The sequence below is a fragment of the Centroberyx affinis genome, unplaced genomic scaffold (genome assembly GCF_046629955.1).
Source record: "Centroberyx affinis isolate AG114_WGS23_722 - 3 ecotype Tasmania unplaced genomic scaffold, CSIRO-AGI_Caff_v1 ptg000044l_1, whole genome shotgun sequence".
Lineage (NCBI taxonomy): Eukaryota > Metazoa > Chordata > Actinopteri > Beryciformes > Berycidae > Centroberyx > Centroberyx affinis.
Window position 1 is genome coordinate 35,001 of NW_027278757.1, and position 19,664 is coordinate 54,664.

The following is a 19,664-nucleotide window of genomic DNA, read 5'->3' on the forward strand; positions in this document are numbered from 1 at the left end:
CCGACCAGGCCTGCAGCTCAGTGATGTGTAGTTCACTGGACAGATGAGGGTTAATCTGCCCAACCAGATCATGTGGCAGCTGTAATTGATGATATAGAAAGGTCTGGAAAACGATCCAAACAAGATGGGCTTCTAGATAAACCTCACATATATTCTATTCTTTTGGCCGTGAGGTCATATAACGGTAGATAGATGTTACCTTTATAAATAACGACAATAGATTATTTAAATATAGCCGCAAGCGGCCATGAAAGGGGTTCAAGCTTTTTTGTGAATGGTACTGATGTCCCAAAAAAAGTGTCAGTGGTTCTGAGGACATTGTCCAAATATATCCCTTGATATATCTGCCAAGTTTCGCGATCATTGAACTTTTACAGTTACCAACAGCAACCAATGTTTAAATCTTTGCTCTAGTTGCCCTAAATAGGTTTTTCCCCAATTGTTTTGTAGATGGAAGAACTTTGGATTGCCTCCTAGCTTCGTCTCCTAGCCTCAATGGTAGTAAGCCTAAAGTTTATTAACCAGAATTAATTCAGGCCCTATTTTGAGAAGTAGTAAAAAGAAGTAGGAAAATTAAAGCAATTCATAAGAAATGAGACTGTTACTAAGAAAATATTGAGGAATTGCACTTAAGAGTCTTCTTAAGAACTTCCTAAAATTTCCTCTTATGTCATTTCTTAAGGTCTGTCTTAAGAACACATTGGTAAATCCGGCCCCTGGTTTTGACTAGTACATCCTCCCTGAACACGTGTACCAAATGTCACACAATTTTGTCATCAGGATTAGGAGATACAGTTTTTTGACATTTGTGGCACCCCCTACCGTTCAATCTTAAAACAGCTTTGCACATATGGGTATTGATGATATCTGAACATGTTCATTAAGTTTCATGATGATTGGACAATTGGTCATGAAGTTATGACAATTTAGCTGACAGGCCACGCCCTCTCACAACTTTAAAAATTGATATTTTCAAAAGTAAAGTCGATATAAAAAATCCGAAACGACAACTTGTAGAGCTTGGTCCATAGATGCTACTGACTGACTTTGGTGGTGATCGGTCAAACGGTGTAGGAGGGGATGTTAAAAATGTGTTTTTCAAAACTTTCAAAATATCTCAAAAATTTTCCAGGCAGACCTTGAGGGTCCAAATTGCAAAATTGCAAAATTGTAGGGTTAGGACACCTGTACCAAGTTTCGTGTAAATCAAACAAACTATATACAAGTTATGGCCTTTAATGTAAAACCTTTAATTATAGCGCCCCCTTCAGGCCAATTGGGTAAATATTTGTTGATCTAGTAATGGGTCATAGTATCTATCATTTGGCCAAATTTGATGTCTCTGCGATGTACCAAGTCACGGGAATTTGCACCAACGCAGATGAACAATAATAAACCAGCACAAAAACAATAGGGTTTCAGCCCTACGGGCTTGAACCCCTAATAAGCACAAATGTAAATGTGTCACACTGTATGGTATTCTTTAAGTTGATTCAACAAAAATTCCTGTATTGTAAAAAATCTACTCAATTGGTTGTCATGTAGATGTTGTTCACTTGTAATGCTAAACAAAACAAAAAAAATCACATACAAAAACAAAACTTTTTTATTAGAATTTTCTCAGGGAGTCTGAAATATGACATTTCTTTAAAGCACGAAGACGACATAATTGGGCATATGCAGCGAGCAAGTGTTTCTGATTGGAAGAATTCAAAGTGTTAAAACCGTCCCTTGTTACAACTGTCACTGGTCTCCCCTACATACGCCATTTTTATAGGCAGTGTGCCAGTGTCTGTTTGTATATGTGTCATAAATCTGTGTAGTCTACCCACTCCAGAGCTGCGTTACTCTGAATGGGTAATGAGTTATAAACTGCCCGTCAGGGTTGCTTAAGTAACATGGACAATCCACACATGCAAGGCAAGACAAGGCAGAGGCAACAGTTAGGTATTCTGTTCCACTCCAGAGGTACTCAATCAGAGCTCAAGGAACTGACCCAATATACAGTAACACAACATAGCTCATCCCAGCTCAGGCAAGACAGGCTACAGGACAAACACAGGAAGGACTGGCAGCACAGCCAGCTAAATACAGTCCAGTCGAGATCAGAAAACTGGCTCTTCAGACCCAAACAAATCAGACTGTCAACAGCTTGACAAGTCTAACACAGAAAGAGCAGACAAGTCTAAAAGAGAAAGAACAGTGAAGTGGAGCCCACCCCAGCTGGAACCCTTAAGAAGCCCATAACCAAGCCCAGCTCAGCCCAGTCCAGCAGTAAGACTGCTATCCAGATATTCAGAGCACCGTGTTTACACTAAGAAACCCTGTTTATGCTTCAAGTCCACAAAATTACATCACATCATGGAGGCAGAAACTTTAATCAGACAGTTCTTCAGTAGCAGCCTTCAACATCCAATCAGATTAAAATACCTGAGGCTGATTAAGGGCAAATAAGACAACAGCCACTTGCCAAATATGTATTGTGATTATGAAACAAAGTTATGCAGCATTGATGGGACACAACACTCACAGCTGTGTTCCTTGTTTAGTCGCTAGTGAGTTTGGCCAAATGTGCACTGCTGTTGACAGAGTGTTGAGCTACACAGGCCACGTGAATGCAGTAGGGGAAAGGAGAATGCTAGTCTTAGCACCTCAGCTACACATGGTTGAATGGAAACATCCACTGAAAGTCTGTAATTACTATAAACTATCTTACTGGGCCAATTGGCTTTTACATCTAGTAAGATTTACTTGGCTAGACCTTGGCTACGAGCAATGGCAGGCTCCCTCAAGGCAGTGTGCAGCATAGTGAGCTATATACAGAATAGAGCCATGGCCTCTCTCCCACCTTTCACCCTTGGCTGCTCTTAGTGGGGATGAAAGACCAACCTTTCCCATCAAAGGCCTCCTTCAAGAGCATGGCACAGGGAGAGGCAGCTTACTGTTTAAGAGCCATGAAGCGTGAGATGTTGAGTGTAGCATGAGCAAACATCAACAAGCATAGGTGATGCAATAATGGTTCACCATCCACAAACACCCAACCTCACTCGGAGAAACACCATACAATACATAGTATGGCTGCATAATTAAAAAAAAAAAAAGAAACTGCTGCAAATCCGAAATCCGAACTGCAAGACGCTGCAATTTTTTTTCAGAAGGACAGGTATTCTAGACAGCCTCTTGAAGACGTCATTCTGGTGTTTTGCAGAATCCCTGGCATTGAACATCAGAAAAAAAAATCATTGTATTCAAAATGACCAAGTACCAAGCATGAGCATCTCATAGTTTCTATTCAATTTACACTGTTACATGTAGAAACTGCTGTGTTTGTGTCACAAGTACAATACAGCCCTAATAGACAGCCTCTGTGTAATCCACATGCAAACATGCATGCAGACAAGCGTATGCGCTCCCACAGTACCGGAAGACACACAGACACACACAGACACACACAGACACACACACACACAAATGCACACACAGGGTTCCAGGGCTGCAATTTCCAATAAGTCTCCATTTGAAATCCAGCCAAAAGCTCAGTGTCGGCAGGGTCTCACCTGGTTCCTGCCCTTCTGATGGACTACGATAAGCTTAAGAGTGCCTGAAGTATTTACCAAACGGGCCTAAAACAGCCTCCACTCCCTGGCGCACCCCAGGATCCAGGTCTGGGGTTATGTAGACTGTTTAGTTAGAAATGATTGGTGGCCCTTCCTTTCACTCGTCCGCCTGGTACACCACTTCATAAAGACTGCACTTAAATTCTTGGGCCATCCAAGAGGCAGACGGTTGATGTAAACATAGTAAATAGCTCATTCATCAGGTCCCCTGAGTACATGTCACCCAGAAATAACTGATCTGCTGCAAAAACAAACCTTTACCACACCAAAATTATCTTATCAGATGGGGTAAGCCTGGTAATAATACATGGCAAGGGCCGTAGTCATGCAAGTACTGGTGAGGTGGGGGTCAGTGGGTTGAGGCAAGGGGCTGAATGCAGAGGATGATTTTAAGAAAACTTTGTCTAACCAATATACAATTAAATTGTACATCATAATTCATGGGAAGGATGATAATACAATAGCATGAAAGGTCATCCAAAAAAATTTAGGCAGTCAAAATGGCCTAGACTATTGTATGACATTAGAAATTGGTCATATTAAAAAAGATGAAAGCTAACGTTAATGACCACTTAGAAACGTTTTTTTATCAAGTTTTAGAAAAGATTTATGAAGGGCCCAAACAACATAATGCTCCGAAATAATATGCTGATGCACAAAACATAGTTTTTACGTGCAAATACCAACAATCAGTTAGGTCTACTGGGATAATATTCTCATAGATTAAAACTAATTAAATTCTTGTTAGACATAGTAGCATAATAAAAAATCTTCATCTGAGATCTGCTGTATTGCTTTATGGCAGATAGCCAGACTGCTTTACAGCACAAGACAGGAAGAGTGCAGCTTTCAGAGTTTCTCGCAATGGCGGATGTTAGAATGAATGAAAGGCCTATGGAAAAAATCACTTCCAACATGTTTACCCTCTTCAGTAAAGTGAAAGAGAAGAGTAACACATGCAGAGCGATGCAGGGGAGGAGTAGGGCTGCTTAGTCCTAACCAGACTCTTTGACCCAAAGTGTCCGGGAACTTTCTTTGGTGTTGCCTACAGCGACACTATGTCCACTGCTTGGTCCAAATGTTTTGCCATGTTGTTGCACATCAGGTCAATTCCAGCCAATAAAATGTAACACTCAAAGGTTGAGTGCATTCCGATTAGAGCACATTGTTCAGCTCCATCTCGGGTTTCTAGACTGTCACCTTCCAGCTACATCTGGATGGGAGGTCTAGCTCGCTAGGCTAGGAGGAGAGCGGACAAGTAGTAACATCCTCTTTCTGACGGGAAGCAACATGGCATATGGGAAATGTGGCCTAACCCTCAATCGTCTCAACCATGGTCTCACTACGGTAATTCCTAATTAAATTGACTATACATATATATATATATATATATATATATATATGTATGTATGTATATATATGTACAGTATATGGTTAAAAATGATATACATAGCACTTTTAATCCTTCCACGTCCACTTCAGTCTACTTTAAGCTTTCAGGTCATCTAGCTCCCTGGTTGGTAATGGGCTCGTCGTCTATCTCAAGTAATAAATGTGTGCTGATTGGAGGGTTTACACTCAATTCTGAATTCAACAGTGATCCTCTCCTTCCATCAGTAGCTTGCCTCCACATTTGAACTGACAGCTGCATTGTACATCATAAACTGAAACTGAAGTATAATCCAATAAAGTATATATATATTGTTTTGATGTAAAACATGAATTTGAATTCAGATCATCTTTGAATTTTTTTTAATAACAGTGTAATGAAAATTATTGTTCTCATTTTCATAAAACAAATGGTATTTGTTGCTTTATTAATTTTTTTTTTCATTAAATTGTCACTGTATTAAAATTGACTGATAATCTGGGTCAACTGAAACCACCCTCCCCCCTCCTCTCAGTTAGCACCATTGTACTGAGGGATGTGCACTTAGGGTCTGTGGATGCTGTGCCAGGGTTTGCAAGCTGACAGCAGCTGGCTGGCAGGGCAAGGGGATGCGCACACACACACACACACACACACACACACACACACCTTTTGTCTCTCTTCCCTTCTCTCTCGAACACGTTCACTCAATGGCCCATGAGAAAGTGTCATGCCTTAGCCAGGGAGACCAAGTTAGAAGCCATTAGCCTCTGTCAGACCTCACTGTTATGACTACAGATACACAGTGCTAAATCTGTTGAAAAGGGCTGGAAGAAGGAGAGACAGAGGAGGAGTAGTGGGCAAAAAACCGAGTTTTTCTACTATAGAAACTGCCTCTACCCCTTCGTTTTAGCACCTATGGCTGCTTGCCCTCACCAAATGGATTTCTGAGAAACGAGGATTAGTGTAAAATACAGACTATGCTAACGTGTGTGACGGTGTGGTCTGTGCATGAGAATGGAATATGATGATTGTGTCCGTAGAAAATTTAATTTCATATATAATTCAAATGCAGTACATGTAAAAGCGTCAATAGCTGTCCTGCCAAAACTTTGTGGGAATGACTAGCAGAAAGAAAGGTCACATTACTCCACTTTCTCCTAGCTTGGCTCAAAAAAAATGTTCTGACTCTCCTCCTTTGCCTACACCCCTCTCCCTCCCTCTTCTCATCTTCCTCTATATTTCCCCCATAATCACGCTAGTGTTGAATGTCTGTCTTGGGGCAAGTTGGAAAAAATCAGTATTCCGCTATTCTGCTGAGATCTCACAATCACAGGTGGTCATGATGCTAAAGTTATTGAGAAAGCTAAACTAGTGTCATGTTTTGAATTTTAAAAACATATTTGAAAAATTCCAGTGTGTTTTTAGAATGCTTCATAGCAGTGAGACTGCTCTCCTGAAGGTCACAAATGAGAGTGCAATTTTAGTTCTTTTAGATCTCAGTGCATCATTCTACTTGACTGTCTCAAACACTGAGCTGGCATTTCAGACACAGCACTAGACAGCTTCAGCTCATATATTTCTGATAGAATATTCACCGTCTGAAGAGGTAATAGGTAATGTGAAGAAAATCCGCCAATCATACTTCAGGTTTACGCAATGGCAGAACTGTGTTATTTACGACAATTCGCGCAAATTGGGGGCAACATCAACCGTCTCTGCCAGCAACTTTTATTTTTACATAAATAAATTATTAACACATGCGAAATAATTTAATAACATGATATTCTCAGATGTTTCATGAAACAGTGGACGGTGCATGCGTACAAGCATCGGTCAGTGGAAAAAATATGTTTTTTCTGTGACAATAGTGTCCTTTGGAACAAATTTTAACACTGCATGGTGTTAACAATTCATCAGTTTTCGTAAATATGTAATGCAATTGATTATATGTATGTCAGAATATAGTGTATGTATGTTAGATATAGACGACTCCCCATTCAAAGAGATAGGAGTCTTGTCCAAGGAGGTTCTATATCTTGTCTTGTTAGTCACAAACTTACTGCCCAGGGGGCGTTACCAAGATGGCATCCGAGTGAACCGACTTAAGGAGACTTTAAAGAGACTTTGATAATGTGTCCTTCTATTGCTATGCGGATGACGCCCAACTATGTCTTCATTTAAAGCCCAGTGACCCAAATTGTCTTGACAGTCTGCATGACAGCCATTTAGATATGAAAAGTTGGATGTCTGTCTTACTTCAACGAAATAATAATAAATCTGAAATTGTTCTTTTCGGTCCCCCTGACTCTCAGAATATGATCCGCAGCAAACTGCAGACTTCAGGTTCTAACGTGAAACATGTAGCTAAGGACCTTGGGGTGCTCTTTAGCCTTTGACAAGCAGCTTGGGCAGTTGTGCTCCCTTTAGCTGAAGTATTTCAACAGTGAAACTGCTACTATCCGCAACTGACTTGGAGGGGGTCATTCACACATTTATGTCTTCTTGCTTTGATGTAATTCTGTAATTCCCTTTACTCCTAGCTCACTCAAATGTCCCTCTCTCATCTGCAGCATATCCAAAATGCTGTCACAAGGGTTCTTTCTGGCGCCAAATGTAGAGATCATATCACCCCAATTTCAGACTCTGGTCACTAGTTGCCATTAGTTTTAGAATCAATTTTGAGATTTTACTGATTACTTTTAAAGCATAGCATGAGCATGGTTTAACCCATAGCTACTTTTCTGACCTTTTAACTCTCTATAAGCCAGACGACACCCTTAGGTCCCCGGTCAGAGCCCTCCTGTCTCCTCTACAGTCTAGACTCATGACTAAAGGAGACATTACAGCCCCTATAATATGGAACAACCTGCAGGAGCTAAGGCTAGCATAAATAAGCCCATTTTATAAAATTGCTTTCTGGGATAAGTCTTACATTATTAATTCTTTGCTCTTATTTATTGACTAGTTTATTCCTGACGTGTTTTTGTATTGTGTTTTTATGCGCTGAAAAGTGCTATGTAAAATCGTTTTTTGAAAAGCTGTGATACAAATAAACTACTACTACTACTACTACTACTACTACTACTACTACTACTACTACTGATTATTATTATTATTATTAATACCAGGCAGCACTAACTGGTCTTAGCCAGCTATGACCATCAGGGCCCAATGATTAAATTTGCAATTGCCTATATTCAGTACTGGGACCTACTAACCGAGCTCTCATCCTTTCAGTTTTCATCAGGCTGACCCGTCCTGCTGACTGTCCTACTGTTGTGCTAGAGAAACTCTAATCCCTGGTAATAATTCTGCTTCAGGGTTAAATGGGAGATTAAACAAGTTACCGTAAATCTCTAAATCAGGCAAGGCAAGGTTTTTTGGAATGAGACCCTAGATGACTGCTGCTGTGTTTTCAGGGAGATATATTCATAAAAAAACATTTGAGGGCTGGAATTTTGCTGGAGGTCAAACTATGTCACTATTGGAGGAGAAATGACATGCACATTGGATTCCTATTCATTATGTTTCTTTTCCAGCCCAGTGTGCATCATTTTCGTGGCTTGAAACCAGTATATTAAATCAACCAGTTGAAAAACATTTTGCAATGCGAGTCGTTGTGGTTGTGGAGATTGAGGCAGAACTCACTGCATTGGTGACTTCTATTTCATAGACCCTCTGAAAGGAAGTCCGGTCAAAGAAAACCAGCTTCCCGTTTCCCTGATCCTTCTTCACCGAGGTCCCCGTTACAAGAAGCTTGTCATCTGGGCTGAAGCAGCAGTCAGTCCTGATAGGGACAGTCACACACATACACTGTCATTAGTTTATAATTCATACACACTGTATTTCAATATGGCAATAACAGTAGTTGGCAGACTATGAATAATAATGAAAAGGATAGCACAAAATTCTCACATAGGGAAGTAGCTGGTCAGTCCAGTGGCTACGTTCAGAGGCTTCTTGAAGGAGCGTATATCCCAGGTCTTCAGAGTATCATCACCTGGAAGAGGATAGATGGAGACAACAGATAAAGCCGATGTCCATAGTAGCCCTGGAGAAGTATTGTGATTTGTCACACAGAATGTCACCACAATGGACTTCTCTTAAATGTTATTTACTGTACACCTATTGCTGACCACATAGCAAGGCCGTGATTCAATACAGCAGCTATTTTTTTGTTAAAAAACATAGTTTGGTAAAATACGTTGAGTGAAGGGCATTTCCACTGAGTGACTCCTGTCAGTGTCTCTGTGTCAGAAACCTCTTGACTAGAACACACACCAAGGAGAAACCCCGGATCTGGTATGTGTGCTACGTTTTGCTGACGTTTTCCTGTTTATTTGCACAGTGGGGAAGAGATGAGCTGTTTTCCCGCTTAAACGAAAGTGCTTTGGATGGGCGATCAGACATTACAGACCCATGAATCACACAGAAATGTTCCAATTTATATACACGCAGGCTCCAAGCTGGGCTGTTGTTGAAGTTCCAACACTGCTGCATGTGTAATTCTTGCAGGGGTTTAGAGGATAAAGCATTAGAATAAGGCTTATGGCTTTTTCCTACCTCCACGGGAGGCCAGAGTCATGCCATCATAGGAAAAGGTGAGGCAAGAGGTGTCTGATCCTGGAGTGTGGGCTTGCCGACAGTGAAACTTAGTGTGGACCTAGGGATAAAAAGGTTAAAATTCAGTGGTTAGATGAGAGAAAACAAAAGTTAAGCTACTCTAAGTCTGGCCGCATTTGTGTCTAAAAATAGATGTGTGCAAATGACAAAAACACAAACACTAAATATTTTAAGCAGCCTTTAGAGATAGTGCACTCCTGGATCTCTCTGTAATGACCAATCTGCAGAGTCTACAAACAAATTACTGGTCGTCATAAGAGCTAAAATGCTAATGTTAATTCAACATTTAAATCAGAGTTTGGTGGAATTTGGTATAAAAAATTTAAAAAAAGGACGAAAAGAATCAGTATAAAAAGTCACATGAATATAAGTTACTACATCATCACGAAATTTCAATATTGACTTTTTCTGGGTTTCTTGTTTGGAATAAAAATCAGGTATGTGGGCCTACCTAAGCTATTAAATACTTTAAAGCTTGCTCAAATGCTTGCTTGACAGCTATCACTAGTCACAGAGACGGTCTCCTAATGTACTATGAAACTCTCAATGTTTTTCTTCACTGGCGGACGTTGAACTCTGCCACCGCAGTAACATAAAGACCTTTTCATGCTCCATGTCTTCAAAACAACACACGGTTCCCATTTCCTCCTTGAACACCATACCATATACTCCACCGTGAAGCCCTCTACTACTTATGAAATACTAGCAACTTCACACACTGTCCACACTCTTTCACGAGACTTTAGACCACAGAGATTTACCTTGGCAAGCTCAGGTGCCTGTCTGACAGCTGTTATTTTGTTTTCCTTTGCCCCTACCTGAAATATAAAGTTCATTCTGCATCCAGTTGCCGCACAAATCTAAGACTTTACCCTCAAGGCTTACCAGCCAATGTACTACACACACAATAGACTACCTTTTCACGGCTGCTCTATAGGCTATTGTTGGCCTTTTGATTCTTGGATATTCTATTCTATTAGGCATCAAAGGTATCCTCAATCAAGTATCAACTGATTAAAATGACGTAAAAAAAAATGTATGTAAATGTCATGTCAAAATATCCATGACCACCATAATCATAATGTAGAGAATTAATGTCACAAAAGCCCATGTGTCAGGAGGACAGTAACCCTCAGTAAGGCAGTATCACTCAAAAACTAATGCCAGAGTGCTCATGTGCAAGGCAGCGAACCTGCAACTGTTACAATGGAACATTGCGACAAATTGCTCAGTGGCCAAAATGTCATGATTTTAGTAGCACTGACCAGCTCCAAGGTGTGAGTACAGTAAGTGTACGTGTGTAATTCTGCCATTGTAATTATTCCCCCAGTATGTTGCTGTAAATGAGAAAGTGTTTTTATTCAACTTGTCTTGAACAACATATCTCACTGCAAACCAAAAAACTAAAGTGACATTTCAGCTGAGGGACATTTTCTATTAAGGTCCCCAGAATGGCCTGGCACAGAAAAAGCAACCAAAAGAAAAAAAAAAGTGGAATTCCACTTAGCAAGGACAGCTTTTATAGTTCATGGGGTAAAAACAGGAGTTTTGAACTGAATCCTCACATTTTGGAAGCAATCATTACTCGGAAATTGCTCTAGGTCTGATTCAAAAGTCATCCATAATATTCCTAACTCATCCCAGCCACGTCAGCCATGTTCCCTCTGCAGACAGAAGCATTTTAACTTGTGGGCTAAACAGGTGTTTCCAAGATGGCCTGCCATCCCATGTGTTTCCTCAGTGCTTACTCAGTGGTATACAACTGTAGCGGAGAGGTAGTGTATACTTGGTGCCAAGGTCTGCAGGTCCAAACTGGAACTGACCCAGCAGACCCTCAGCTGACCCTCCCCCCTTCCTCCACACACACACACACACGAACAGCATAAGAAAAAACTCTACACTCTATCACAGACAGTAAAGTAAGTGAAAAAGTGACAACCAAAATAAACAGCAATAGATGTAGTTAAGATTCATGTTAGCCTAGCTAACTTCAAGTTTATTAAAAAAACATATATGCCTATTTAAAAATAAATAATGAGATTGAGAGATTTGACATTCCAGATGTCAAAATGCCTTTTTGGCTGTGTCTCCTCCTTGCTTCATTCCAGAGTGAGTTGGCAGTGCCTCAGCTTTACCTGGGCTGAGTGCAACCAGATTACAGAGATCGATCATTACCAGACAACATTATGTACAGGCAGTGGGCTTCCCAGCAGTCAAACAAACACAACCTTGGTTTATACAGCTATATTTTCATTAAATCTGAACGGAATGCAGATAAATCAGTGAATAGAGAAATGCGGCAACACAGACATTTCACTCAAAAAGCTGGAAAAGGAATTTGAGGTGTGCACAGAGTGTGGAAGGCAGATAAGATAGAGAAATGCAGAGAAACGTTAGCAAAAAGAGAAAGGCGTAACAAGAGCTACAGTGAGAGAGTGGGGTGAGAGGGAAATGAGTGATGGTGTCCTTAGGTTTGATAGGAGGAGGAAACAGGGTCATGCATACTTCAGTTATATAGTAAATGGAAGGAAGTTATTAACCTGGACGAGAGAGATAACACTACTACCTTGAACTGTAGATAACTGTAGCTCTCACTCTTTAATCAAACACTCTCTACTATAGCTTCTACATTCTCTCCAGGGCAAATTTTCTGTCCATATTATAATTTTACTCCCATATTACCTTTTTCTCCAAATCCATTCTCTTCACGTGTAATCTCAGTTTATCTACCTATTCTTTTATTTGCTGTGTGGAAATTGACTTGGAGTATAAAGTTCAGGAGGTCAACTCGATAAAAAGACCACATTTTCTAATCTTTAAGTAGGTGTGGAGCAGCTAGACTACAGGATATCTCAGGACCAATAACCGGTAACTAATGTATAATGTGTAAGGCTTAAACCCGGTCAAGCGCACAATACTTTTCCTCTACAGCGCATGGCAACCAGCTGAGCTTTGACAATTGGCTGTTTTATTTTCTCAACCGAAAGCACAGACATGAGGTAAGCTTTGTTACAGTGTTTTTGCTGGAAGAGATTTGATTACTGTTGACATGACATATTCAAACCCATCTTGGCCTTTGCGTCAGAGTGGGGGACGGGGGGTGGGGGTGAGCAATAGAGAAATGAAAAGTGAAAAATAGGAAAATAGAGCTAGGAGGGAAATAGAAAATATATAATTATAAAAATAATAAATAAATGTGATGGCCATAATATAATAGTATAATGACAGGACAGAAAAATGATGAATTATTTGATTAAAATTTAAGTACCAATCAGAAAAATCCTTTATGAAACCATCAGTGTTGTAAACATAAAAATAACTCAACTTGATGCCAGTAATTCTGTAAGCAACCTATTGCGAACATAATGTCTACTCTTACTATCCCTAGATCATATGCTGCTGTTGTGAGAGCTTGAGTGTTTGTTTGCTATCCTGATGTTGGCTGGCATTGGCAGATGCCATGTTGCTTGCTTCCTGTGATAATCTACACAGCCGGGTTGTGAAACCGGATTCCCGTACGCTGTTTGAAGCTTATTTCGCACCTTGTGACTTCCTCTCTAAGCCGTGCCCCTCCCTCTGGCCTAAACAAGCACTGGGCTGAGTTGCCATAGCACATGTAGCCAACGTGAGTATTGGGTACACCGATATGCATGTATGTAGACAAGCACCCCTGCATACACAATTGTGCATGCATACACGAGTATGCATGCTCACATGCACATGCAGACACACATAGACACACACACACTGACCTCTGAGCCACTGCAAGATATTCCACACACATTCAGCAGGGGGAGTTGATAAATAGCTGAAGGAACACAGGATTGATTTCATCCTCAGCAGGCTATGATAACAATCTACCACAGGGCCAACTGCTCCTAACTATGCTATCTGAGTAACATTATATAAATATTGCAAGGCCCTGCCTCTCTCCCACCTCCATACCCATATACCTGAAACACTTTACGATGCCCTCTGTGCAGCCAGATCTCACTCTGACCTCTTTTTTCTTTCTGAGGATCAAGTGGCCAAACCACAGTCCTGAACAGCTGCTCTGAGCTTTCATGGAAATCAACACGTGGTGATGGTAAAGGCGTGTGTATGTGTGTAAGCGTGTGTGTGTGTGTGTGTGTGTGTGTGTGTGTAAGAGATCACACTGCAGAGAGTGTGCGGATAATCCTACAGTGTGTTCTGCAGAAGTGACTGTATTCCTCTCTGTGCCTCAGCTACACACTGTGCCTAAAAAGTAGGACATGCACAAATCTTTTCCAAGTCTTGTTCGGGGTTAAGACATGGGTGAGGAATGGGCCCAAGACGTGCTGAAAGCTGTAGCATTCCTTTGATGAAAAGCATCTCTTGAGTGTCACTCAATGGCTGCTTGAACCCCAGATGCAGAAGAGGGTGGGAGAAAGTGATATTTAGGCTGAGTGGCAATGATGGAGGTCAGTTGGCAAGTTGCAATGGAGGCTGTGGCATTGAGCGCCGATCTAAATCTTTTGGATCAGGCTTTAGATAGCCCAGATGGACCAGTTTGATTACACTTCAAATGCTTCCATGAAGGCAAGCTCATGAAGCAGGCCGAGTAGGTGCTCTAGCTAGCTGTCAGGTCCTGGACTTCTCCTCTAAACATTTTCATTGGTCTTGAGCTTTCAGAAGTTTTTCTGCTGATTGGCTGCTCTCAAGGCAATCTCCCCAGCCCCATCTTTTATGACACAGGGGATTTACTAGTTTACAGTGACACTGTGCAGAGTCACATTGCTGTGTTGAAGGACCCATTAGGCTGGTGACTGTAAATCATGTGCTAGCCAGCACTGATGCTCAATTTATGCAGGTGGCAATAAAAAGTGTGCGCGACTGGAACAAAAACAGTGAGTGGAGAAAAGGGAGCTTGGAACCTTTATCAAGTAACAAAACATAAGAACAGGATGGGCTGAAAGCAGGGATCATAAAGGCTTGTTCCCTGCGACAACAGTGGCTTATGCAGAAAACTAAAGAGAGTTTGTCATGTCGTCTTTTGATAACACTCACCACAAAATTGTCGGAGTTCATCAGAACCACCTCTTTAGGGGTCCCACTTTCTAGTTTAGAGAGGTCTAAGGCCAACAATGACATCATAGCATTCCACTGGTCTCTGTGGTAATGTTCTGGAACAAAGGCCAGCGCCCTCAATCCACAGCCCAAAGTACCACAGGCTGCACAATACCTGGCAACCATGGAAATGAAGTCTTGCAATTTTGGCACAGACCCCTCTGGTCATAGAATGAGCATGCAATCACTCTCTGCAGCAGTCCACTAAAAGAGATCTACTTGACTCCCATCATAGGATCAATCAACTCATGTCAGGGTTCAAGAGCATGATGTGTCATCTTCAATAGCTTCTCTTCAGGCTGAGCTCTAGATCAAGGTCAGGTACATGATTGATCGTGATTGATCTGCCTACATATTCTGGCCATGAGTAATAGTGGTGATACAAGAGGAGATAGGCCTCACTTCTTTTGAGTGGGGGAGAGCAGCATAGGTAGGCCAACTCCTTTTTAGGCTCATGGATGAATTTGAGTCAGTAAAACAGGTTGTTGACTAAAAGGACCATGGTAATGTCTGCTATTGGTGATATTGGTTGTTTTCCATCACAAATATGTGTATAATCCAAGATTGGGTCACACATACCCAAGAGTGCCGGAGCATGGCACCACTGGGGCAGAGGGCAGGGGGCACCAACAGAAGTCTTGACCCATCCAGGCAGGACAGGCTCCAGTGGCCAGGGAACACACACAACTATTGTAAGCTGCTATGGGATGCAGGGTAAATATTTAGTTTTGGAGTAGGAGGGGTAATAAATTAAGAGAGCTTTAACCCAATCACTTGGAGCATGCTGCTACAAGCAGCCCAGGGGTGGGGTGGGTGAGTGGAGGAGGGCGGTGAGTCTATACAATATTGGAACATGGAAGCACAAACACAATGGGGAGTTAGTGACAAGAAAAAAAATCCTCCGTCAAATAAAATAGTTTGTGTGTTTCAGTGATTAAACAGTAAGATGCTGACTGTTAGAGTAATTATCATGTAGCCTACTTCCCACTTGATTAATCTGGATAAGACACTCTGTCTAATCAAGCTGTTCCAACTCGATAACTATGACTTCATTGTCACTGTCAATACTCTCGTACGAAATAACAGAACCATTCAACCTTGTCTACATGGGGGGTTGCAGAAATGAAGGGATAGGGAGGGGTAGAGATGTACAGACAGGCTGAACAGTAGAACAAAACATGCTCTTATTCTCTGTCTTAAAATATTAGCCTCTAGTGCTGTAGTAGGAGGCCCAGGTGAGCAGCCACATGATTTCTAACTGTGACTTGTGAAACCTAGCTTGCGCAGGAAATTACCACAAAGGAGGAAATCAAACTGGAGTGATGCCTGACAATATGACACCTTCTCAATATGCTGAATTATGAGTGCTGTAGGTCCTTTTCCCAGGTCCCTCTCTCCAATAGTAATACCCCCCCACCTCCTTTTTTTCCTTTCCATTACTCTACATCTCGGAGGTCCGTCTTGCCTGTGAACGAGCAAGTCAGCAATAAGCTGCCAAACCTGCTCTTTCACTGATCCCTCCACAGGAAGCAACAGTCAGTAATTTCCTGCTGCTGCCCCGACACTGACCAGAGATGTGTCACTATGAAAGGCAGAGAGGCTCATGGGTCTGTCGGCAGGCAGGGATGGAGTCTGGGAGAAGAAGTTAAGGTGTGACCATCGGTGGAGAAGCCCATTTCTTCTTGAGTCGCCAGGAATTTCTACTCGACAAGAGATTCTCATCAAACTGAGATATACTGTATATTCTCCAGCTCTGAATGAAGTCATTTTTATGCACAGTGAGGCTTGGTCACATATTTCAAGTGAAAACAGTCCAACAAGTGAGAGGAATGCTTCCTAGAAGCCAAGATCCACTATTATCGTCAACCATGGGAATCTGGGAGATGGAATGCACACTTTGATCACTTAATTGCCTAATTAACTAATAGTGGAAAAAATACAGAGGAAGATTGTGATTAGGCCTCCCGGCAACCTCCATGTATCTCCACTCAATCATCACACATCAGCAAACTCAGTTACGTAATCAGCTGTTTTTCTCTGGGGTTTGGATAGAAAGAGAGCAATTCTGAACCAAGCACATTACCCTGTACCTGTAACAGGGTTAATATAAGTCAGACAGGCTACATAACTTTATTCTGAAACTATAACCGGTTTGCACTCATGCATTTTAAACCCAGGCATTTTGAGTCCTGCTCAGTGTTGGTGACCTCTTGAACTTCAACCCCTTGGCCTGTGACCAGATGACCTAAGGCTGCTGACTCTGCACCCCGGGCCATAATGACACAGACCAGCCTACGTTTACAACCCAACACACATTCTGGCTTTCCTCTGTCCTCTTCTCAATGACTATTTGTGTATCTATGTGTGTTTGTAAGACTCACGCTGAGGTTTCTGTCCCAGATCTGGATGGTCCCATCCTGGCAGCCTGCTGCAATCAGCTTGCCATCACGGCTGTAGGTGCAGCATGTAGGGGTGACCCTCTTCCCCTGGAAAGAGCGGGGTTTGAACACGGATTTGTGCTTCTTGTCTGAGTTTAGGTCCCACGTGCGCACAGTGCTGTGGACAGACAGAGAGAACTTTATTTATCTCCCCCCAAGTATCACAAATCAGTAATAAAATGTCCTGATTTTCTAAAGTCCATCAAAACATATTTGCCCATAAAAAACATCTCTATCTCAATAAATCATATCACACAGAGATACAGTCTGCCCCAGCCGCTCCCTTGAACATGATGTGAGGCAGCTATGTGTTGCAGGGTGAGGGGTTAGCAAACAGAGCAGACAGAGAGAACAGTAGATCAGTCTGACAGGCATGTCTGAAGCGTCCATGAAATCCCGATTCTCTTCCCTACATCTGTTGAACATATTACACAACCTGGACCAGAGGAGTGGGAGGAATTAAATCGCAGACATTCCCTTATTCAGATACGTGCAAATGAGGGGCTTCATACCAAAATACTACAGAACCATTGTGGTGGAAAAAAAGTTTCCTGATGGTTACAGATTGGTATTTCAAACATTCAACTAATTATACCCCCTGAAACTGTATTATTTTTTAAACAAAGGTCTTTAGTCAGCTAATAACTTCAATAACATCCCATAGTCAATCAAGCCAGCAACCATGTCATATTAACACACAAACATTAACAGCTAAGTAAACACTGCAAAACCCAACAAATACTGAACAGATATGACTCAGTCTTGTGTCAAACACTGAATCAAACAGAAAAAATGAGCATAAACATGAGAATAAGCTATCATGAATGTGTAATTACTTTCCCTGTGATTCATTTAGCTGATACCATAAATAAAAAATGAGGTTACTGGAAAAAGCCCTTGGAGCAGGCAAACTGTTTAGGCCAGTCACTCTGATTCAAAGCAGTTGTCAGTATTTAAGCATACCTTAAACTAAGAGGGAGAGTGGACACTGATCTGAGACCACCAAGATGTTTAAGGTAAAACAAGGTGGAACATGTTACCTTTGACCCCCTTCAGTATGACTTCTTGTCTTGGGCATGTCCAAGCAAGGGATGTTCCACACAACTCCTTTACTGCCTCACTTAACATCACTTATCGCTTCACTTATCTAGCTCTTTATCCTTTCAGCACACCGGAAAACCGGAAAAGTGTATATGAGTGGATGAAGTAAGAGAGATAAAAAATGGATTAAGATAAAAAATGGATTAAGGAACCAAGGAGAAAAGAGATGGAGAGACAGAAAGACAACAAAATGTAGAAAATACGATGGGACAGGAGGTCAGGGTTGAGTGACCGGCTGAGAATCATGACACGGGGGGGCAAACTGAGGCGCCTAGTACGGCGAGTCACCTCAAGAGACCTGACCCGCCACACTCATTGATAGACTAGAGTTACTGGCTTACATAGAAGCATGACACACACATACATGCATGCACACACATACATACGTGTGTAGCCAGCCTCTCACGCACCCACACAAACACTCATGCCAGACAGAGCGTGTCCAAAAGTGTCTGTGACCCACTGCCTGCCCTAGTGAGCATGACCTTTGGGTCATGAGGTCAGCGGTGGAGTGTAAACACACAGGCAGGGCTGCTACTAACAGCCAGGCAAGGATTCTTCCATGGCTGGCTACAAACTCACAGACACACACTCGACTGTGTTTGGATAAGTCTGACAATGTGATACAAATGCCAGCTTAAGACATATGGCTTGAGCGAGGACTGGCAGGGGTCAAATAAAACTCAGTTTGATTAATAGTTGTGTTTAATTCAATATATACCAATGCTGTTAATACATAATCTCTTGCTTATAAACAGATGAAAAAAAGATGCAAAAAGCTACCATCTGCATATATATAAATATATATACATACATATATATATATATGTATGTAAGCACAGTGTGTATGTGGGGTGTGTATGTGGTGTGTGTGTGTGAGTGAGTGAGTGAGTGAGTGAGTGAGTGAGTGAGTGAGTGAGTGAGTGAGTGAGTGAGTGAGTGAGTGAGTGAGTGAGAGAGAGAGAGAGAGAGAGAGAGAGAGAGAGAGAGAGAGATAGCCGTGTGCCGGATGACAGATTATTCCACCTGCTGCCTCACACAGACATCTCTATTCTGTTTACAGAAAACTGTAGGCGTCTGTCAAGCCAATAAAGACAACATAACCTTTCACGCAGTGCACAAAACCTGGAATGCAATTTATCGTAAGGGCTCTTTCCATAACATGGCACTGCTGGCTGACAGGGGGAGAGAGCAGAGAGGTTGGAGCCCACCAATGTTGAGCCAACCGTGGACACAGGGCAGCGACTGCACACCCTCACCTGTCAGGAACAAGACACAGAACAGGGCAGGGACAGGCAGCTGTGGGGCTCTGATATGTGGTGCTCTGAAATGCCTGATTAAGAGGTAAAAACACTGCCTCACCTAGTTAAATAAGAATATCTGAAAAAGTAAGATGTTGTCAAGTACCACTCATAAGAAACCTAA

The 19,664-nt window shown here is 41.8% G+C and overlaps 1 protein-coding gene across 1 annotated transcript in view; it reads right to left on the minus strand.

Annotated features, from left to right (window-relative positions):
- The window catches only part of LOC139642427 (WD repeat-containing protein 70), a 45,546-nt gene that overhangs the window by 9,370 nt on the left and 16,512 nt on the right, over positions 1-19,664 (minus strand). Inside the window, exons 10-13 of the mRNA XM_071517250.1 lie at positions 17,082-17,256; positions 9,553-9,652; positions 8,905-8,989; positions 8,638-8,776 (exon numbers count right to left, since the gene is read on the minus strand). Of these exons, the coding sequence (XP_071373351.1) occupies positions 8,638-8,776; positions 8,905-8,989; positions 9,553-9,652; positions 17,082-17,256 (499 nt within the window). The remainder of the gene's footprint in view (positions 1-8,637; positions 8,777-8,904; positions 8,990-9,552; positions 9,653-17,081; positions 17,257-19,664) is intronic.